Below are 19,580 nucleotides of genomic sequence, written 5' to 3' on the forward strand. Positions count from 1 at the left end.
GAGAAGGGCAAGGGCATCCAGTGAGGCAGGGGAGCGATTACAGTGATTTACCATGGAATTGAAACTGGGTGAGGAGGTGAGCGAGGACTGTGAAAGAGTAGTGGTGGGATCTGTGGGTGGAGGTCCTGGTGGAGTTGAGAGATTGTTGGAGGTGAAGTACTGGAGGGAGGGAGCTGGAGAGAGGGTGGTGGTCAGACAGTTGGGTGCTAGGCATTGAGATTATGGAGGGGCTTCAGTTACTATAAATGGCAAGTCCTAGGGCAATAGTTCTCAGCTGGTGGCGGTTACCTCTCACCCCTGCCCCCCACCCCCCGCTCCCAGGATGTTTGGCAACATCTAGAGACATTTTTAGTTGTCACAGTGCTAGGTGGGGCAGGGTGCTACTGGCATCTAGAGGGTAGAGGTTGGGAACGCTGCTAAACATCTTACAGTATGCTATGCAGGCACAAGATGGCCCCCCACAAATGTCAGTAGTGCTGAAGCTGAGAAACCCTACTCTAGGGTTACGAGCACGGGAGTGAGTGGCTGGGATAGGGAGGAATACAGCATTGTTGGAGGGGAGAAGTTCAGGGAACTGAGATGTCTGGGTGTTGGAGGGATCGTTTATATTATATGTTGAAATTTCCAATAGGTAACATAGGAATAGTATTGGAGAGAGTGACAGTGATTGCAGTAGCATCGACATGTGAGGGAGATGACTTCAAGGATGACAGCCACCATAGAGTAGCAGGTGATGTAATCTGATGAGATTCAAAGCTGCGAGTTTTAGAGAGAAGGAGAGAGAATGGTCTGAAGGTGGCAATGGGGAGCAAGGAGGATTCTCCTCCACTTTCAGGCCCAGTGATACAAGGACAGTGGGGGCAAAAGGCACAGCCACCACTTGAGAGGAATGCCATTGAGACAGTGTCCCCAGGGGAGAGCCAGCTTTCTACTGGCAGAAGAGGTTGAAGGCAACGTACAAGACAGACTGAGGAGCGAGGGGATTTTGCTGATGATAGGCCATGAGTTCCAGAGAGCATGAAGGAAGAGTTTCAGGAGTGGGAGAAGGGGACAGACTAAGGGATGTGCTGAGCATTATTTGGGGGTGACTGACATAAACAGAGGTAAGGAGCACGATGTGATTGGGTCCAGAAGATTCAGGCAGATAAAAGTGGAGAGGTTGTGAGAGGTTTCCATGTGTGCCCCCTAGTGGTGGGGGTAGAAGGCCTAAGGAAAGTGAGGTATCCCGGTGCACTAGTTCAGTCTTACCTTGTGTGGGAGAGGGCCTGTCTTACCCGTACGCCTGTACTCGATCTTCACCTGGGCTGATGGCATTGAGGACTGGTGGGAAATTGGGTGATACCTCAAGCCCTGGACTTCACTCACTGCGATCAGATTTGCGTTTCAGAAAGAGCACTCTTGCTGCAGGTGAAACAGGGAGGTGAAAACAGAGGCAGACAAGTTAGAAGCCTGCACACTGATCAGGGGGAGATGACGAGAGGGTGACCACCACAAGGATGCAGAGAAATGGGCAGATGTGGGAGGCATTTAGGAGGTAAGATTGCTTTTGATTGGTAGCAGATTGAATGTTTTTGTGAAAGATCGGGGGGAGTTTAGGATCATACCCAAAATTCTTGGGTTCGTCAACAGGGAGAGAGTGCGGTCCCCAGCAGCAGTAGGCCTAGAAGTTGGCATGTAATAAGCACATTTGTTGAATAAATGAAAGAATGAATAAATGATGCTGTGATTACTTTTATGTATAATGCATCATGGAACTAACCTCAGCTAAACTTACCCAGCATGACAGGATGTAGAATCCAAAGGTTCCTGGCAGCTCTGGCCGTGAGTAATTAGACCCACTTGGCTGAACTCTCAGACCTGCTTTGAGAAGGATACACAGGAAGTGATGGTGGCCAGGAGTTGTCACTGTTCATCAACAAGCCCAAGAGGTCTCACTGATGTAAGCTAGGGGTTCCTTTCACATTTTAAATGGAACATAGATTTTTAAAAAATGTTTTCACTTGAAAATAATTCCAAATTTACAAAAGCTTGCAAAAATTAAACTATAACAAAGAAAATGTTCACCTCTTGTTACCCAGATTCACTTCTTGTTAACATTTTATGCCATTTCCTTTATCATTTGTGTTTTTCTTTCTTTCTCTCTCTACGCACACACACGTGCACGCTTCTTTTCTGAATGATTTGGGAGTTACATGTATCATATGTCTTTAAATACTTCAGCGTGTATTTCTTAAGAATAGGGATATTCTCCGATGTAACCACAGTATAGTTATCAACTTAATAAATTTATGTTGATATAATGCTTTTATCATCTACCTTCTGTATCCCAATTCTGTTGGTTGACCTAATAATGTCCTTTATAGCATTTTTTCCCTCCAATATAGAATCCAATTAGCCTCCTTTAATCTGGAACATTTTCATAGGATTTCTTTGTTTTTTTTGACATTGACATTTTGAAGAATACTCCACTTTTTAAAAATAGAAAGCTTCTCATTTCCTATTTGTCTGATGTTTCCTTGTGATTAGACTGAGGTTCTGCATTCTCAGCTGGAAAGTGGCTCCTTCTTGGGGTGTCACATCTCGAGGCGCATGATGACCATCTGTGTGTCGTTGGTTAAGTTTGGTCACCCCATCACAGTGTTACCCGATTTCTCCGCTGTATAATTAGTTTTGTTTTTTTCTCCCTTGCAACTAATAAATAATCTGTGGGGAGGTACTTTAAGTCAATGCAAACACCTCGTTCCTCTTAAAAGTTTCCCTGTAGATCTAGCATTCACTGAGGATTCTTGCTTGATCGGATCTTTTCCTATGATGCTTGCAAAATGCTGATTTTCCAGCTGTCCACTCTCTCCATGTTTATCAGTCAGCCCTTGGCATTCCACTGTAAGCGAGAGCCCCACCTTCTCTCATTTATTTATTTATCTGTTATTGGCACAGACTTATTAATTACTGTTTCTTTCAGTGGTTTATGGTACATTACTGTACATAGCTGTTTTGGTGTTCAAGTTGTGCTAGATTTGGTTAGTAGAAGCCCCTTGTATCTGGCTCCTGTGCCCTTTTGACCTGCCTCTTTTTGGCACTTTCTTCCTTTTTGGTACAGTATGGTGTTTTAGGTGCATCTTGTACCTACCCTGCAACCACCCTGTTGTCAGCCGTTTCTCCAAGGAACCCCGGTTCTTTTTCATGGGGAGGGGTCAAGATCTGGGTGCTAGGTGTGGTCATGGCTACTCAGGTGACTTTGCTTCTTGACCTTTTCAGTGGACAGAGCTAGAGAATATATGCATGCATATACACTTAGGCACAAACATACGTATGTATATATGTGTGCATATAAACGTGCTTGTACACATGCTTATACATATTTTAGAAATCATGAGTTCATACCATGCCTCCAATTTCTGTCCATCCCCACAGGGTTCTTTCTTGCCTTCCCTCATTTCATATTTTTATGTCCTTTCTTTGGCCGTGAGAACTTTGGCTCCCAACAACTGCAACACATTTACTCTCTTGCTCAATTCTAAAATACATCTTATAGTTTCAGAATTGCTTTGGCTAAACCACTAAAACTGACAGTTGTTTGTAGTTCTTTCACTCACCTACCACCTTGCAAAGACTGAGAGCATATAGTCAAATCCCGTGTTCAAAATTTACTTGGGTTGGTTCTTCCTTCCCTATTACTGTGGTTATGGTAGTCATTTGAAATCTAGTTAGGTTTACTTGCTTCGGTTTGTTTTTAGTTATAAGTCCCCACTTCACATTCTTATTTATTTGATGTTATTTTTTGAAGATGTAGAAGATTAATCTGCTTCCAAAAGTCAAAACTATATACAAAAAGGCATACTCAGAGAAGTGCCAGTAACTCCCATGTTCCTTCAGTTCTGTTCCCCCACCCTTCCTTGTAGGTAACCAACTTCAGCGTTTTATGGTTTATCCTCTCTGTGTTTCTTCCTGTAAAGAGAAGCATGTAGTTAGCTAGTTCATCTTTGAACTCAAGATGCCTACAAGAGAAAGCAATGGAAAATACGGGGAAAGTCATTAAAACAGACATTGTGCCCACTCTCCCAGATGCACAAACATAGCTCAATTTTTAAAACTGCAGTCATTCAATCTCACCATTTATAAAGATAAAATTTCTCAAAACCCTTAAAATTTTGTGATATCTTTGGTATCTAGTTTTTTTTTTTTTTGTGAGGAAGATCAGCCCTGAGCTAACATCCATGCCAATCCTCCTCTTTTTTTTTGCTGAGGAAGACTGGCCCTGGGCTAACGTCCGTGCCCATCTTCCTCCACTTTATATGGGACGCCGCCACAGCATGGCCTGATAAGCAGTGCATCAGTGCGCGCCCGGGATCCGAACCCCGGGCTGCCAGCAGCGGAGCATGCGCACTTAACCACTACGCCACAGGGCCAACCCCTTTGGTATCTAGTTGTAGTTGAAGAATAAATTTTTTCAGTTCCACAACTTGCCTTCTTTTGCTTTATCCATAATTATTTCTGTCATTTGCTATCAGTCCTAGGATGATTTTCGTTTTTTCCCTATAGTGCCTAAAGTAAGTTAACAATTGGCAAGTAAATATAAATCTTGTAGAGATTGAATGTAAAAAAAAAAAATCCCATAATACTTTAGATTTGTAATCTTCACACTTCTTTTCAGCCACTCCTCTGCCTCTATGGATCATTGATAGGAAACCTCTCTGCTGTTGGCCTTTCCAGTATTTATATAACTATTGCATCTTACTACTGTTGGAAGTCCTAATGTCTTTTACTCTTAAATATTTGACCTCTGCAGTGTACTTTGGGTTACTTCTAGTGACCTTGGAGGTGGGACAAATGTACAATAATAGGATTGAGAAGGTGTTCATCTCCATGATTCTAGGGAGTCTGGGGAAGGCAGACTGTCTAGTCCTGGCTGCTTCCCAAGATGGAAATGCAGGAACCAGCTAGAGTGTGGGCTGTGTGTGGCAGGGAGGGTCAGGCTCTGGAGAGGCAGTGAAGCTCGAGTGGGCCCAGGGAGAGTAGGCTGCTGTGCAGCTTGTGGTGTGAGCCCCTCTATGACCCTGTCAGTCATCTCAGTATACTTAGGAGAAGCCAGTGTAAAGTGACTTACTTCTTTTAAGCTTGCAAAGAGAAACATAGCTAGCAAAGATGGGAAAAGAGACTGAAAAGACCAGAGGGAGTTAAGTTGGAATTTGTTGCTATGATACAGGTCCTGAATTCTTACAAATGATGGAATTGGGAGTTTTAGCCAAGTTTACCTGGAGATCCACAAAGCAATGAAACCCCCACATGATACCTGAGTTAGAGGTGATTTAATCATGATCAGTTTATGAAATAAAAAGAAATAGATTCAGACGATAGCTTTGTTTCTGGCATGAAATGACCAAAGCTCTGAAGGTGTTTGAGTAATTTTGTCAAAAGTAAGCACTGGATGCTTGGATAAGGTATTTTAGCAGTGGGTTGGAGTGAACTTCTTAAGGGAAGCAGCTGCTCCTGTTTGTATGAATGAAAGGTGCTAATTGGCCATGTCTGTTTGGAAACGATTTAGTAGGTAGGAGAGTGGTGGAAAGAAAGACATTTGAAATGTTGCATCAGTTAATTCATGCTAGCAGTTACTGTAAGTGGCAAAAATACTCAGAATTTATTCAGAATAGCTGGCTCCTTTTTTAGCTGTGTTAACCTTTCTTTTAGTATTTGGATTGTTCTGCTAACAATGGGATAAAAAATAGGCAGCTGGTCTTCAATTCCTGTATAAATGGAGAATGAGTTTATACTTGTCATTTGCACATGGCAGAAGTAATTAGGAGGCCTGTGGGAGGCTTTTGTTCCTTTAATATATTTTGTACCCAAGGAAACTTGAGGAAACCCAATTCTGGTGGGATTTTAAATACTTTTTATCCTTTCACTAAGTGGTGGTGGTTTTAAAAAATATATTAAAAATTAGATATCCTGAGACTAGGCCTCTATTTGAAAAGCAAAAGAATACAGATGTTTATGTGAAGAATAAAGTGGAAATCAGTCCAAGAAAAGTTTGAGGAGATTTACTTAATTTTATTTTTAAGATTGAGTGCTTTTTTATTTCTTCTCCACTTTTGGAAATCTAGATTATATGTAATAACTTTTTGAAAATTTGATTTAGATGTGTAAATTCCACCTTATTTGTGGGCACTCTTGCTAAAATGTGTAAGTGTCTGTGGAACAGAGTAGACGTCACCAGCCACCATTTCCTGTCGGTGATAATGCCCAGTGTGTCCGGCCACCATCAGGGCTTCAGCTGTTGAAGGGCACAGGGAGTTGGGGCACATATACCGAGGAAGGTGGTGGTCGGGGAGGGAAGGGCAGCCTGTCCTGCACTCGCTTTATTGTAACAGCTATCCTCATAGAATATAATCACAAGCAAAATTATTTTAAAATGAATGATCTGTGCATTATATTTTTGGTGGGTGTTAAAAACACCCACCTGTTGTGTAAGAAGCTCTTATAGTGGTTGCCTCTGGGAAGGGGAATTGGGGACAGTGGTGGGAGGGAGATTTAATTATTGTTGTTTATCTACTTTGGTAACTTTTGGTGTTTGTACCATGTGTATATATTATATGTTAAAAAAAGAAAAGTAAAAGAAAAGAAAAGAAATCCCCCTCTAAGCATTCCCATCTCCTGACAGGCCGCTTCATTTCCCACCCTGCCCCAAGGATCTCCTGTGATTTCTTCTGTTCTGTGACCCCCTCTCCCCCGCCCGCCGTTTTGCTTTTGAGGGAAATGCTTTCTGAGTTCATTGACTTCTCTTCCTCGTCTTTAGTTATGTAATCCCTGCCCCTTTCGTGAAAGTCACTGAGGATTTCTTATCGTGAAGTGCAGTAACCTCTCTTCAAAGCCCTTTGACCTTTCTGGGTTGCTTGAGACTTGCGCTCTCCTCCCAGCCTCTGACACCATTGCCTCCTGGTCCATTTTGACCTCTCTCACTCCATCTGCGTGAGCATCTTCACTGTGATTCCACCTTTACCTGCTCTGTGTGCTCTCCCTGAGCAATCTCATTATACTCTCAGGTGAAGTCATCTGTGCCAGCAGATATGACGTCTCTCCTCAGCTCTACACCTGTGTGTTTACTGGCCCACTGTGTGTTGAGTTTCCAATTCCATAGGCACCTCAAAATCAAAATAGCCTGAACTTATTGTCCATTCCTTTCCCATCCAAATCCCCAATTTTTTCCACTTGCTGTATGTTAGTACTTAGCAGCACCTAAGCCAGAAACCTGGGAAGTGTGCTAAGTTTCTTCCTCCACCTCACAAGGTTTTAGAATTACAGCTTGCCCTGCTGTGACATGCATATATTGGCTCTGTTTTCATCACACCCTTTCATTTTACAAATAAATTCCTAAATTGGGCAGCCTCATTCCAGATGGGCTTGGGAGAAAATTCATGCATATAAATGCTCTGTCCTTGTTCAAAGTGGAGGGGAAAATCATTTCAATTATTCCTCTGCACTGACAATTTTGCATTGATGAATTCATGGAAACCTCATTCAAGGGGCATTACTGCATTTGAGACTTGAGTTTGGTTTTTATTTGAAACTAAATTAGCAGTTATATAAATTCACAGAACTTGTGATTTATTATTTTAGTACTTATATTGTATTTTGCTTGGTTTCCTATTCAGTCACTTAAAAAAAAATAGTATCTTCTGCACAATTAGAATTACCTCTAATATTGCCTGTTACTCATGCATTAACTATAGATAGTTAAGTAAACTACTGGATTAAAATAGTAGTTAAAATTTATTGTATACCTATTATATGATACTTTACATATGTCATATCATTTAATTTAATTCACCCAATAACTTGATGCCCAGTGGAGAAACTCAGAATCAGAGACCTTATTTAACTTGCCCAGATTACACTGCTGTGGTGGTCGCTCTTCCCAGTGGCCCCTCTTGAGATTCTTCAGACATCAGTTTAAGTGTGGCCTGTACATCCCTGAAAGTAATACAGTTAAGAACTGGATTTATGGGCTGCTTCTTTTTATTGGGAGTTGACTTCCACACACGGTCAGTATTTTTCCTGTTTTGGTGCTCATTTATGACAGAAGACTTGGCAGTACACTTCAGTGCCATCACCCTGACTATCCCTGGTCATGGGGTGATGTAGGAGCAGGTAATAAATGTGATGGCATTAAGAGTTACATGGAACTTATATTTTGTAATTTTAATTAATTGAAGGTGGTTTTAAGGCAACCTTCCAAAAATAATTACCAAAAGGTAATTCTTCTTTGTTTTGTGTGTTAACAATGATCTGTCTGCTTACTTGAGTCTTTGGTACCTAGGGGGTGGCTGTCATCTGAAGAATGTTATAATCAGTAATTCATATTCTCTCTCTTTTTTCCTCAGTGTAATGAAACCTCATTCTTTTTTGAAGCTCGAAGTAAAACTGCTTGCAAGCATCTTTGGAAGTGCAGTGTAGAACATCATACGTTTTTTAGGTATGTTAATGTGAAAGTTTTTTTCATTGTCCTAATGAAAATCATATTTGTTTTTATAACAAGAATTCTGTTCAGTCTACAAGTAGAAATTTATAAATGTTTTTCTTTTATTAATTTTTTGTCAACCACCTAATTCTCTGGATCATATTATACAAACATATATATATACATACACACACACATACACATAGATACCTTCTTTGCTTGTACTATAAGAAAGGGTCAAGGACAATTTTTTTGAGTTTATGTAAAAAGTGCAATTTTGACATTGGTGGAAATTAAATGTTCTGCTGTGGACGTATTAAACTTGAAATGCCTGTTAGCCATCTAAGTGGAGTTGTGGAATAGGCAGTCGGGTGTATAAGGCTCACTGGAAAGACCAAGGTTGTCCATGTAAACTTAATAAGTTTAAGGCAAAGGGGACTGGATGAGGTCACCTATGGAAAAAGTGAAGAGAGAGAAGCGAAAGCCAAGGACTGAGCTGTGGGACCCCCCAGCATTTAGAAGACAGAAAGAGCCGGCTGAGGATTGTGAGAAGGAGTAACCAGTCGAGTGTGTGGGAAGGTGGGAAATGAGAGAGGAAAATGCCGTGGCGAATACGGAGCTGGCAACTGTGTTACGTGCTCCTGGGAGGTCAAGATAAGATAAGGGTAGAGAATTGACCGTTGGAGTGTGGGGACACTTTTTGTTTGTTTCACATCCTTATGGTGTAAAGATAAAACTAAATTTTATCAGTTAATACATTAAGCCTTACTTTTTGTTTTAAAATTTAAAACTAGATTAATTTTTCCCCTATTTCTATTTGATTTGCATGGTACCATTTCCCCAAATAGCATAATGTTGGAGAAGTATTCTTATAAAATGACCAATGTCTTTTATACAGTTGTATTAAGTGAGGGATGTGGTCCAGAAAACCTGAGACATTGTCTCGAGTTCAGAGGGGCTGGGCTGAGGAGCTCCCCAGGGAGGTGTCTGTTGAAAGTACCCTGGATTGGGAGGTACTAGAGTATATTGTATGAAGAAGAGTGAATCACCACATCAGATATGATTAACTGCCGTAAAAACCTTGGCATGTGTAAATCAGCGTAGTGACAAAATTCCCAAGATGATTTAAGTAGAGAAAATAAGTTGATTCACAACTAAAGCTTCCTAGGCCAATGATGTATACAATAGTCTTCAGAAAGTATGAGTATTTTGATATTATACATATATAAAATCCTACAGTGTGGTTGTGTTTCAAATATTAGCTTAAAATAACTGAGTATTATTTCTTGCCAATGTGTAAAATAAATAAAATATTTTGACTAGCTGTTAAACAGTGTTGCACTATGTTTTCTACACAGCTTTTGAACAAGTGTTGCATAAGTACCTGTATTTATGAGTCTTTTTCTAATTTTCTTTTAAAACTTTATTAGAATGCCAGAAAATGAATCAAATTCATTGTCAAGAAAACTCAGCAAGTTTGGATCCATGAGTTATAAGCACCGGTATAGGTAAATTGCATTTTTTCCTTTGGGTGTGTGTGTATGTGTATGTGTGAGTGAATAAATAAATATTCAGCTATCTACATACATACATATTAAAATCTATGATTTAATTTTTTCTTATTTTTCCACAGTGCCAATCAATTTCGTAAGCCCAACATTTTTTTAAAAACTTGCATGACAAAAATGACTTTCTAGGTTTAATTATATTTAATGCCTGCATTAGCTATGTTAAATTTAGGGCTTTTAGAATGTAGCAGAGATTATTATCTTCAGAAATTCATATTGAAACAATTATGACTTATTTCTATTTATGTTGTGATTGTGAAACAAAGTATTCTGAATGGTAGCTGATTGGTGTTCTTAAGACATTCAGTTGATCCCCCTTTGTAACACAATGTATAGTTTATATTGTGGCTCAAGTCATGTTTCCTGCACCATGAAACCTACATATAGTAATGCTAGCAATTATATCTCAACTTTGTTGAGCAGTTTACTAAGGGCCAGGGATTGTGCTAAATGGTTTCCTCCTGTTACTTCATGGAATCGTCGCAGTCTTTTGAAATAGTACCTTCATTAATATGTGAGGAAACTAAGGCTCAGAGAGGCCAAGTCACTTCTCAAGGTAACCCGGCCAGGAAGCAGTAAAGTGGGGTCCACACTCTGGCAGTCTAACTCCAGAACCTCTGCTTTTAACCATTAGGCAAACTGTTAGCCTGTTGCAGAAAAAGCCTGATTGTCCTGCAGCAGGCAGATGCTTGTGTTTTTTTCTAATACCAGTGTTAAAAATAGGAGGCTTCTATGTTTTGAAAAAGAATTTGTTTTGTTTTGGTTTGTTCTGTTCATGGAGAGAGCCTGTTATATGCCAGGCATGGTACTGGGTTCCCAGAGATACAAAGAGTCAGATCTAACCATCTCTGCCTTGGGAAAGCTACAGTATTATTCAGGCAGTGAGGCAGGCCCTTGTAAAATCAAAGGAGGTGCAGAAATGCTGCTCAGGAGGGTGGGACACAGTTTTGTTCCTTCCATTGGTGCCATCACTGAATGAAATGCTTACCTAGGAGACTTAAAAATAAAGCCGAGTCAAGTGTTCACAGGACAATTGTATGCCAGATTTTAATTCCTCACTTCTTTTGTCTTGAATTTGAAACCAGAGATAATCACTGAGTGATTTATATTAAATGTTCAGTGCGTTCATCTTTGCATGTTATTCACTTGGATATTTGCTCATTTGATGACTTAACATAAAACTTAAGTGTTATTGTATTATAGATGTTCTTGGTATTTGTATGAAGGTATTCACTGATAACCAAAAATTTAACCTTTGGGTTATCAAAGTTCTACCCTAGACAGTGATATAATTATCAGGAATTTAAGGAAAGAGTATTTACTTTTATATTGAGAAGAACAGTTAATAGTCAGTATTTGGGCTGTTCTTCCAGTTGTGGCATAAAACATTTCTAGGGTTGTAGAGAGAATGTGTAAATCTATCTCCTTGTCACTGAAATGATGCTAGTGAAAAGACATCTGTCTTAATGTTCATACTATTAAAATTGTAATTATGCTGTTTAACATATGCTGTAGTTTGCTTCCACAAATTTACCCATACCTGATTTCTCAAATTTATTGAAATGCAAATGTTGTGGCTACTGGGAATTACTATTAGAAAGTTATTGGATTTTGCATATTAAATATCATTTCTTCCAAGAAAGTAATTAAAAGTAACCTTTACAGAATTGGAGGCTCTGCTAAATCTGTTATAATTTTGTGGCTGGTGTTAACTACCCAGTAAGTCTTAATGAAACCCAAATCTCCATGTCTGTATGTCAGAGGCATTAACGTTACACCACCCTTGGAAGAAAGATATTTCATCCCACTGCCCAGAGTGAGGCTTAGGCAGGGATGGGTCTCTGACTGCTGGGTCGTGGGTGGTCACTAGTACTTAGACTCTTCATTGTGAAAAGAGGGAAAACAACCAGCCTTTAACGAATATCGTATGCCTGCCCCTTTCTTGAGACATCCTGGAGATATTGTGGAATGAAAGCCGAGCTCTGGAAAGACAGCCTCCTCCTTCACCCTGGAGGCTTTAGAGCATGGGGGATAAACAAGTGGCTGCAGTGTATGAATGTGGGTATTTGTGTGTATAATTGTGTGTGTGTTTATAATGGTGTGTGTGTGTATGTGTGTAGGTGATGGAGGAAGGTAGCGTTTTAGTCTTTCCTCTCTTTACTGCATTTTAGAGCTTGCAGAATACCACGGAGATTCCAGCATCTTTTAGAAAAACTAGTCATTACTTAAGAATGGAAAAAGTTAAACATTTTTAGTGAGATGTGACAGCCAATCCTTTCAAAAATTCAAAATTAAATTTGTGGGGGAAAGCCTGAGATGAAATCTGATAATCTAATTCTTTTGTTGTTGTTGTCTTATTATCAGAGACCATTCAGCTGAAATAGAGATTGATTAAATCTTTGATTGATTAAATATTTTGTTAAACACTGCTATCTTTCTCTGAGACCCTTAAAAATTAACCTTGCTTTTTACCTTTTGTAAAGTTTTTAGGGGGCTCCTGGTTTTGATGCATGAATGAGTTGTGTAGAAATTATACTCCAGAAATAAGAATTAGGCCTGAGAAACCCCCCTGGGTACCCAGATGACCTTCTTGTATGACTTACATCACATGAGTTTTCCACATTTCTTAAAGAGAGGCCGAGTTCTCGTGAGAACCCCCTTTGTGTCAGGTGCTTTTACATGTGTTACTTTATTTAATCTGCTCAATGACCTGCCAAAGGAGGTATCATGTCCTCATTTATACAGATGAGAAATATGAGCCCCGAACAGTAAGGTAACTGAAAAAAGACTCTTAACCTCTGAGTAACTGAATTAAAGACCCTGAAGTAAAATGGCAAAGCTGGCATTTGAACCCAGGTGTTTCCACTCTTGTCCTCTTCTGTCTCCCCCACTGATTGCCCATGGTGCCCTCACTGTGGGGCTGAAGGGCTACTGGCAGTGCCACTCCGCATAGAATGGGAGCGTGTGCGCCAGAGTGTGAGGAGGCAGGGAAGTGGGTGATCCTGGGAATAAGGCTCTAACCTGTCACTATGAAGAGCCACCGGACAGCGTAGGACTTCTGACACTTCACACTGTAAATCTCTATGGTAGTCTATGGTAGTTTCTGCTGCAAGGAAATAGTAAGAATACTGTACAAGAATATTCTGCTAGGAAATAGTGAGAACAAGTAGAAATATATTATAAATGAGGAAAATGAGACTCCAGGAGATTTTTAAAAAATAATCTGCCGAAGACCTCACAGTTGTAGCAAAGCTGTGTTTTAAACTGGGTTTGCAACTTCAAGCCCAGTGGCTAAGTGTTCTGTCCCTTCTCCCACACTGCCAGGCTGTGCCCTACTGACCAGCCGAAAGTCAGAAAGCTTGTTCTAGTCCTGGGTCCCACACAGCCTGGGGCAGATCAGTTAATGTTTCTGGGCCTTAGTTTTATTAATCTTGTGATATAATTTTCTCATTTCTCCTTTATTCCTGAGAGAGAAACTATGAGGAAAAATTGAGTAATAAAGTAAAATCTCATTATAAAATACTTCAGTGGTCCACATATTGGGTTATACTTTTAGGGCAAATATTTTTCCTCTCTGTAATGAGGTACACAGTACCCAAGTCTTTCTGATAACAGAGAAAGTTGGTTATAGTCTTATCTTCATACTCCAAACCATTTATAATAATGGAATTTTGCTCTCTAAATGGAATTCTTTTTTAGCTTTTCAGGAGAGAGATGTTGCTATATGTGTTACCTTATGTGCTGCCTTTAAAAAAAAAATAGGACCGGCCCTGTGGCTTAGCAGTTGAGTGCGCGCGCTCCGCTGCTGGCGGCCCTGGTTTGGATCCCGGGCGTGCATCGACACACCACTTCTCCGGCCGTGCTGAGGCCGAGTCCCACATACAGCAACTAGAAGGATGTGCAGCTGTGACGTACAACTATCTACTGGGGCTTTGGGGGGGGGGGAATAAATAAATAAAATCTTTAAAAATAAATAAATAAACAAATAAATAAATAAATAAATTTCAAGCAAAAGAAAACCTATCATAATTTGCTCCCCTCCCCTCCCCATCCCTCCTCCTGGTTCCTGTGATCTGTTGAACATGAAGAGCACTCATAGATGGAACCTGGCATCTTAATTCATAGTAGCTCATTTCAGGTGATATCCCCAGTTAGCTTGAGACCATCAGCATCCTCTATTTTTAGCCCATTATTCTACTTCAATCTAAATGTAACTCCTCCTTTAACAACCCTTTTTCTCTATTTCTTCTCCTGAAAGATCTTCCTTCTATCTAACCTAAATCTTCCCTGTTAGAATTTAACACTACTTCCTTGGTTAATATTGCCGTGAGAATCAATTGAAAACCCATGTATACTCACAGCCTGAGTGAGTCTGTGTGTTTTTTCTTCTCTCCATACTTTGCAGATATTCTGCATGAGCCATTGTTTAATTTGGTGGCTGTGTGGTTTTACCTGTGTTAATCAAAATGTTGTATTTTCAAGTGGCAGGACAGCATTGCAAATGAGTCGAGATCTTTCTATTCAACTTCCCCGGCCAGATCAGAATGTGGCAAGAAGTCGAAGCAAGACTTACCCTAAGAGAATAGCACAAACACAGCCAGCTGGTAAGTCACGGAGCCCCCCAAGTCATCAGTGTAAACTTGTGTTTCCTTTAGGCTGGTGGTGCAAGATATGCTCAGGTGGTGACTAAAGCTCTATAGTTTTTTTATTGTTAATACTAGAATTTTTAATTTGACCCTGAAAATGTCCAAGTAATCAGAAATTATTAGTAAGTAGACAAGTAATCAACTTGAATTACCATAACCTACTTAATGGCTATGCTTTCTTTTTGAAGGGATTAAATAAAATCTCAACTGAGTAATTTTTTAGTTTGGTGTATCTGATTGGAATTGAAACAAACTTTTAGCAAAAGTCTTAAAAAAAAAAAAAAGAACACTGTTGACCTAACTTAATCTGTACAGAATTCGGTTGGTTTTTTGTTATTGTTGGTCTCTCTGTGAAATATATATATATAGAAAAGTACATAAAATATATATGCATACATACGTATGCACATACACATATAAACGTATATTTCTATATGTAAATATATGTATACATCCACACAATTTAACATGGACTGCAGCCCAGAAGTCCCTCCTATTTGCCTGATCACATCTTCACCATCTCCTCCCTCCCCAACACCCCCATCTGACTTTGTGATAATTATTTCCTTACTTTTCATTATAATTTTACTACTTACGTAGCCTTCCCTGAACAAACTAGTTTATTTTGCCTGTTTTTAACGAGATATGAATGAATCATGGTATGTTCTTCTGTGTCTTGCTTCTTTACATCAATGTTATATGTAGTGTGTGGTAAAGTGCATTCATTTTTCTTGCTGTGAGTATTCTATTGTATGGTAGTTTCTTTATCCATTCTGCTGTTAATGGACATTTGATTAGTCAGACTCCCCCTCCCCACCCAAAGCCACAGTAGATAGTCGTACATCATAGCTGCACATCCTTCTTTCTAGTTGCTGTATGTGGGACGCGGCCTCAGCATGGCCGGAGAAGCGGCGCGTCAGTGCGCGCCCGGGATCCGAACCCGGGCCGCCAGCAGCGGAGCGCGTGCACCCAACCCCTAAGCCACGGGGCCAGCCCAGACTTTTTGTTTTTAATGCAGACTACTTTTTTCATAAAACCTAATCAGTCAGTTTTAATCCATGTTCAGTGCTCAGAGCTCACAAGATTAGACTTTGAATATTACTTAGAATATTACTGACTTTAATTTGTGGCTTGCTTATAGCTCACCCTTGTCTAACATGGTCCACAGATTTTTCACATATATTATCTCACTTGAGCCTCACAATAACTCTGTGAGGTAGGACACAGCAGAGGATGTTCCCATTTTACAGATGAGGAAAACATGGTCCCAGCAGCTAGACAGGGGTGGGGCTGGGATGAGAACCCAGATCTCTTGGGTCTTTCTGCCATATTGTGTGAAGTGAATGGAATTTTTAATAACAATAATTAACATCTGAACATTGCATGAGAATTGACATAGCGTTATGACATCCATTGTTTCATTTAATCCTCATGCCAAGCCTATGAAGGAAGTGTTTGAGTTTGCTCCGCTGCTGCTGGCTGTGAGAATGTCACCTGGCCAACTGTTCCTAAAGTCAAATTAAATCTGATTGTCGATCCCCCCTCCACTGGGCTGGGAGGAAATTAAATTCTTTCTGATGGTTCTACAGTGGCAAAAATAGACATGATTTAATTTTGCAATAGATTACCTTGCCACATAAGTATATCGTTATTCCCATTTGGCTGATGAGGAAACTAAGATTTAAAAAGGTAATTTGGCCAAGATTACATAATAGGTAGGTGGCTATGGACAAAAAGTCTAGCCTTAATATGTAATATCTTTATCTTATTATTTTTTGTCTTTGTGTTCGAGCAGTCTTAAATCCCATTTGGATCAAGTACAGTGTTGTATAATTAATAAGCAAACTTTCAAATCCTATGCTATTTCTGAAATGCCAAGCCTCATGAAATTGTTCTGAGACCAGCTGAGAATATCAAAGGCATTCCTTTCTTCAACATTTCGTTCCACTTGAGATGTGGGAATCACACATGCTTTTATACAACCTGCTCAGGTTGCTCCTTTTCTTCATGTGCTCTTATAAAAATATCTGCTTCTGTAACACTGTGTCTGTCTGTCTGTCTGTCTCTCTCGCTCTCTCTCGTTGGAAGCCCAAATTCTAGAAGCTGATTAATTTAGGGACGAGGGTTTTTGTTTTTGTCTCTCTCTTGGTTTATGCAGAGCCAGCCAAATGCAGTTTTCACAGAGTAACATGGGACTGTGTGGAGCCTTCGTGTCCACCCCCACACACACACCCTTCGTGTTGTATTAAAACACACTCCCTCTTCCTTCCGTAGGGGATGAGGGTGTGGCTAATGCACAGCCCAGGCTCCTCGAGGACAGCCTCTCAGCATCAGGGGGATCTTTTAAAAATGTAGTACGTTATGCTTTTATTGGTTTAGAAAATTTAGGAAACTTAGAATCTTCCGTCCCAAAAAGAAAAATAATCTTTCATATTCTATTCTGTTCTCCAGTACTAACACTATTAAATAGCCTAGTCATTTGTATATCTTTTCTGCAAAAGTGATATAGTAATGTTTTACAACCTGCTTTTCTTATTTAGTAATATATCATGGATATGTTCTAATAAGTTTTTTGTTTTTTGTTTTTTTTGTGAGGAAGATCAGCCCTGAGCTAACATCGTGCTAATCCTCCTCTTTTTGCTGAGCAAGACCGGCTCTGAGCTAACATCTGTTGCCAATCCTCCTCCTTTTTTTTCCCCAAAACCCCAGCAAATAGTTGTGTGTCATAGTTGCACATCCTTCTAGTTGCTGTATGTGGGACGCGGCCTCAGCATGGCCGGAGAAGCGGTGCGTCGGTGCGCACCCGGGATCCGAACCCGGGCCGCCAGCAGCGGAGCTCGCCCGCTTAACCGCTAAGCCACGGGGCCAGCCCTCTAATAAGTTTCTAAATGTCCTTATACAGCACCATTTTAAGATCTGTATAATTTTCTGCTTCATAGATGTATAGATGTGGTATAATTTACTCAACCAATCTTTAGTTCTTGGATATTTAAGCTGTTTCAAATTTTGAAGACTATAGATATAACGAAAGTGAATATCCTTGTAGTGATATCTTTAAGCATTCATGCTAATTTATTAAATATATTTTAAACAATGGTGTGTTTTTGTCATTTTTATTTTAAAAACAGGATTAAGCAATGCTGTGTTTAGAAACTATGACTTTGCTGTGCACACATTTTACTTTGATTTTGAATTACTTTTAGCCTGACTTCTCAAGCCTCGCTTCCACAAAACTGTGATGTGTTCTGGGGACCCAGAGATGATCCTTCCCTTGACAGTGGGATTATCCTGGGTGGGGAAAGACCATTTAGCAAATGCCAAGGATGCGACGTTACAGCTGCAGTCATGCACATATGAAGGATGTTGTAGGGCCGGGGATTCATGTTGTTCTGTTTTGTCAAATGTTACATTTTCTTTTTCCTCTAATTCAAATGTACTCTGCTTTGAGCCTCAATTGGACCCAGCTGGTAGAGACCCAGTCTCAGCCATCCCCTACTCCTAAAGTCATGGTGGGGTCTGATTAGAGCAGAATATTTGAAGAGGGGCCTCTTGTCTTCACCTACATCAGTCACAGCTGTGTTCCTTGTCCCAGCCCTCCAGCCCCATGAAGGTGGGCAGTTCTGTGTGAAGCTGGGCTGGCATGTGTGTGAGAGGGGAGGGGTCTTTGGTGAGCCTGAGAGCCTCCTGTGCTTAGGATCAAGCCTACCTAGAGAGACTATGCTGCCAGTCCCCCTTTAAGACTCTGCTGCCTGGGGGGTTGGGGTGGGGGATGCTGTGAGGGAGTGGCCTGCAAGTTGCTAGGTCACTGTAGCCCTCAGGCCTCTGTCCCTTCCCCACCAGCCCTTCCCCACCACTACAGGCAGCCCCTCCAGCCCTGTCACTTCTTCCTCCCACCCTCCCAGCTCCAGAGCAGCCGCCTCCCTGAGAAGCTGCCTATTCCGATCCTCATTCATGAGTGGCTGGGCAGGGAAGGAACAGTTAGCTCTCGTTTTTTTTTAAATTATTTTTTACTGACCAAAGAGAAACAAAAGTATTGCCTTACTAAATTATCCTGCCACAATTATTTAAATTTGTATTTAAAAATTTTGAGAAAGTGGTAGAAAGCTGATTTTAAGACATAGAAAAAGTTTGTTTTATTAGATTGTATTGTATTTGGCAAGAATGGAGTTATGGTTTAAATGGAAGATAGATTTTTTTTAAATTCTAATAAGGCCAGCTATTAATTTTCATAAATTGAATTCTGCTGATATTCTCTCTAAAATAAAATTTTAGAACCACAGTTTCAGGAGTTATCGGCATAAGTTCTCACCTCTCATTTAGCGTTTATATGTAATAAAAAACAAGTTGTGATAGAGAGGAGACTTTTGGTTTTTGTTAGTTGATATCATTAATTTATAGTGCATGACTTGTTACTTTAAAAGACATTCTTTTATTTCCTCTGAAGTTAAAGTAATTTAGTCAAGCTCGATGACTACACTCCCTAACCTGCATCTCAGTTCTCTGCAAATTTAAAGAGCCTTTTTTTTTCCCCTCTCAACCAGGCATAATAAATACCCTGGTAGCTAAAAAGCCATTGTGTTTAGAATCCACCAAGGTTAGGCTTTGGCACCTCTATGAGGAAGCGCATTCCAGAATCAAGAGCCCTGCACCCAGCCTGCCTGCTGCCCCACCCAAAGAGTTCAGCGCCAGGGCAGGCAGCCAGAACATTCCTGCAAATCTGCACCGCCTCCGAGGAGGTTTGGGGGTAAAGCAGGAGGCAGGATGGCAGGAAGGAAAAGTGCATATTGTACCACCCTTTCTCTGACAAGGTCCTGGCAACTCACGGAGGTGTTCCTGTCAGAAGAGAGTCTCTGCTGTAAGTAGGCAGTAAAGACAGAATATTTGTCTATAATCCATAATTAGCTGTAAGAA

General features: G+C 40.4%; 1 protein-coding gene across 3 annotated transcripts in view; it reads left to right on the plus strand.

The window, feature by feature from the left end:
* Nucleotides 1-19,580, plus strand: part of EPB41L4A (erythrocyte membrane protein band 4.1 like 4A) — a 242,249-nt gene that overhangs the window by 159,017 nt on the left and 63,652 nt on the right. For all 3 annotated transcript variants that reach the window (XM_087429928.1, XM_087429929.1, XM_004420315.3), the window contains exons 11-13: nucleotides 8,379-8,470; nucleotides 9,886-9,963; nucleotides 14,506-14,627. In XM_087429928.1, the coding sequence (XP_087286054.1) occupies nucleotides 8,379-8,470; nucleotides 9,886-9,963; nucleotides 14,506-14,627 (292 nt within the window). The remainder of the gene's footprint in view (nucleotides 1-8,378; nucleotides 8,471-9,885; nucleotides 9,964-14,505; nucleotides 14,628-19,580) is intronic.

Source organism: Ceratotherium simum, chromosome 4, assembly GCF_057802395.1.
Source record: "Ceratotherium simum simum isolate JZ-2026a chromosome 4, ASM5780239v1, whole genome shotgun sequence".
Classification (NCBI taxonomy): domain Eukaryota; kingdom Metazoa; phylum Chordata; class Mammalia; order Perissodactyla; family Rhinocerotidae; genus Ceratotherium; species Ceratotherium simum.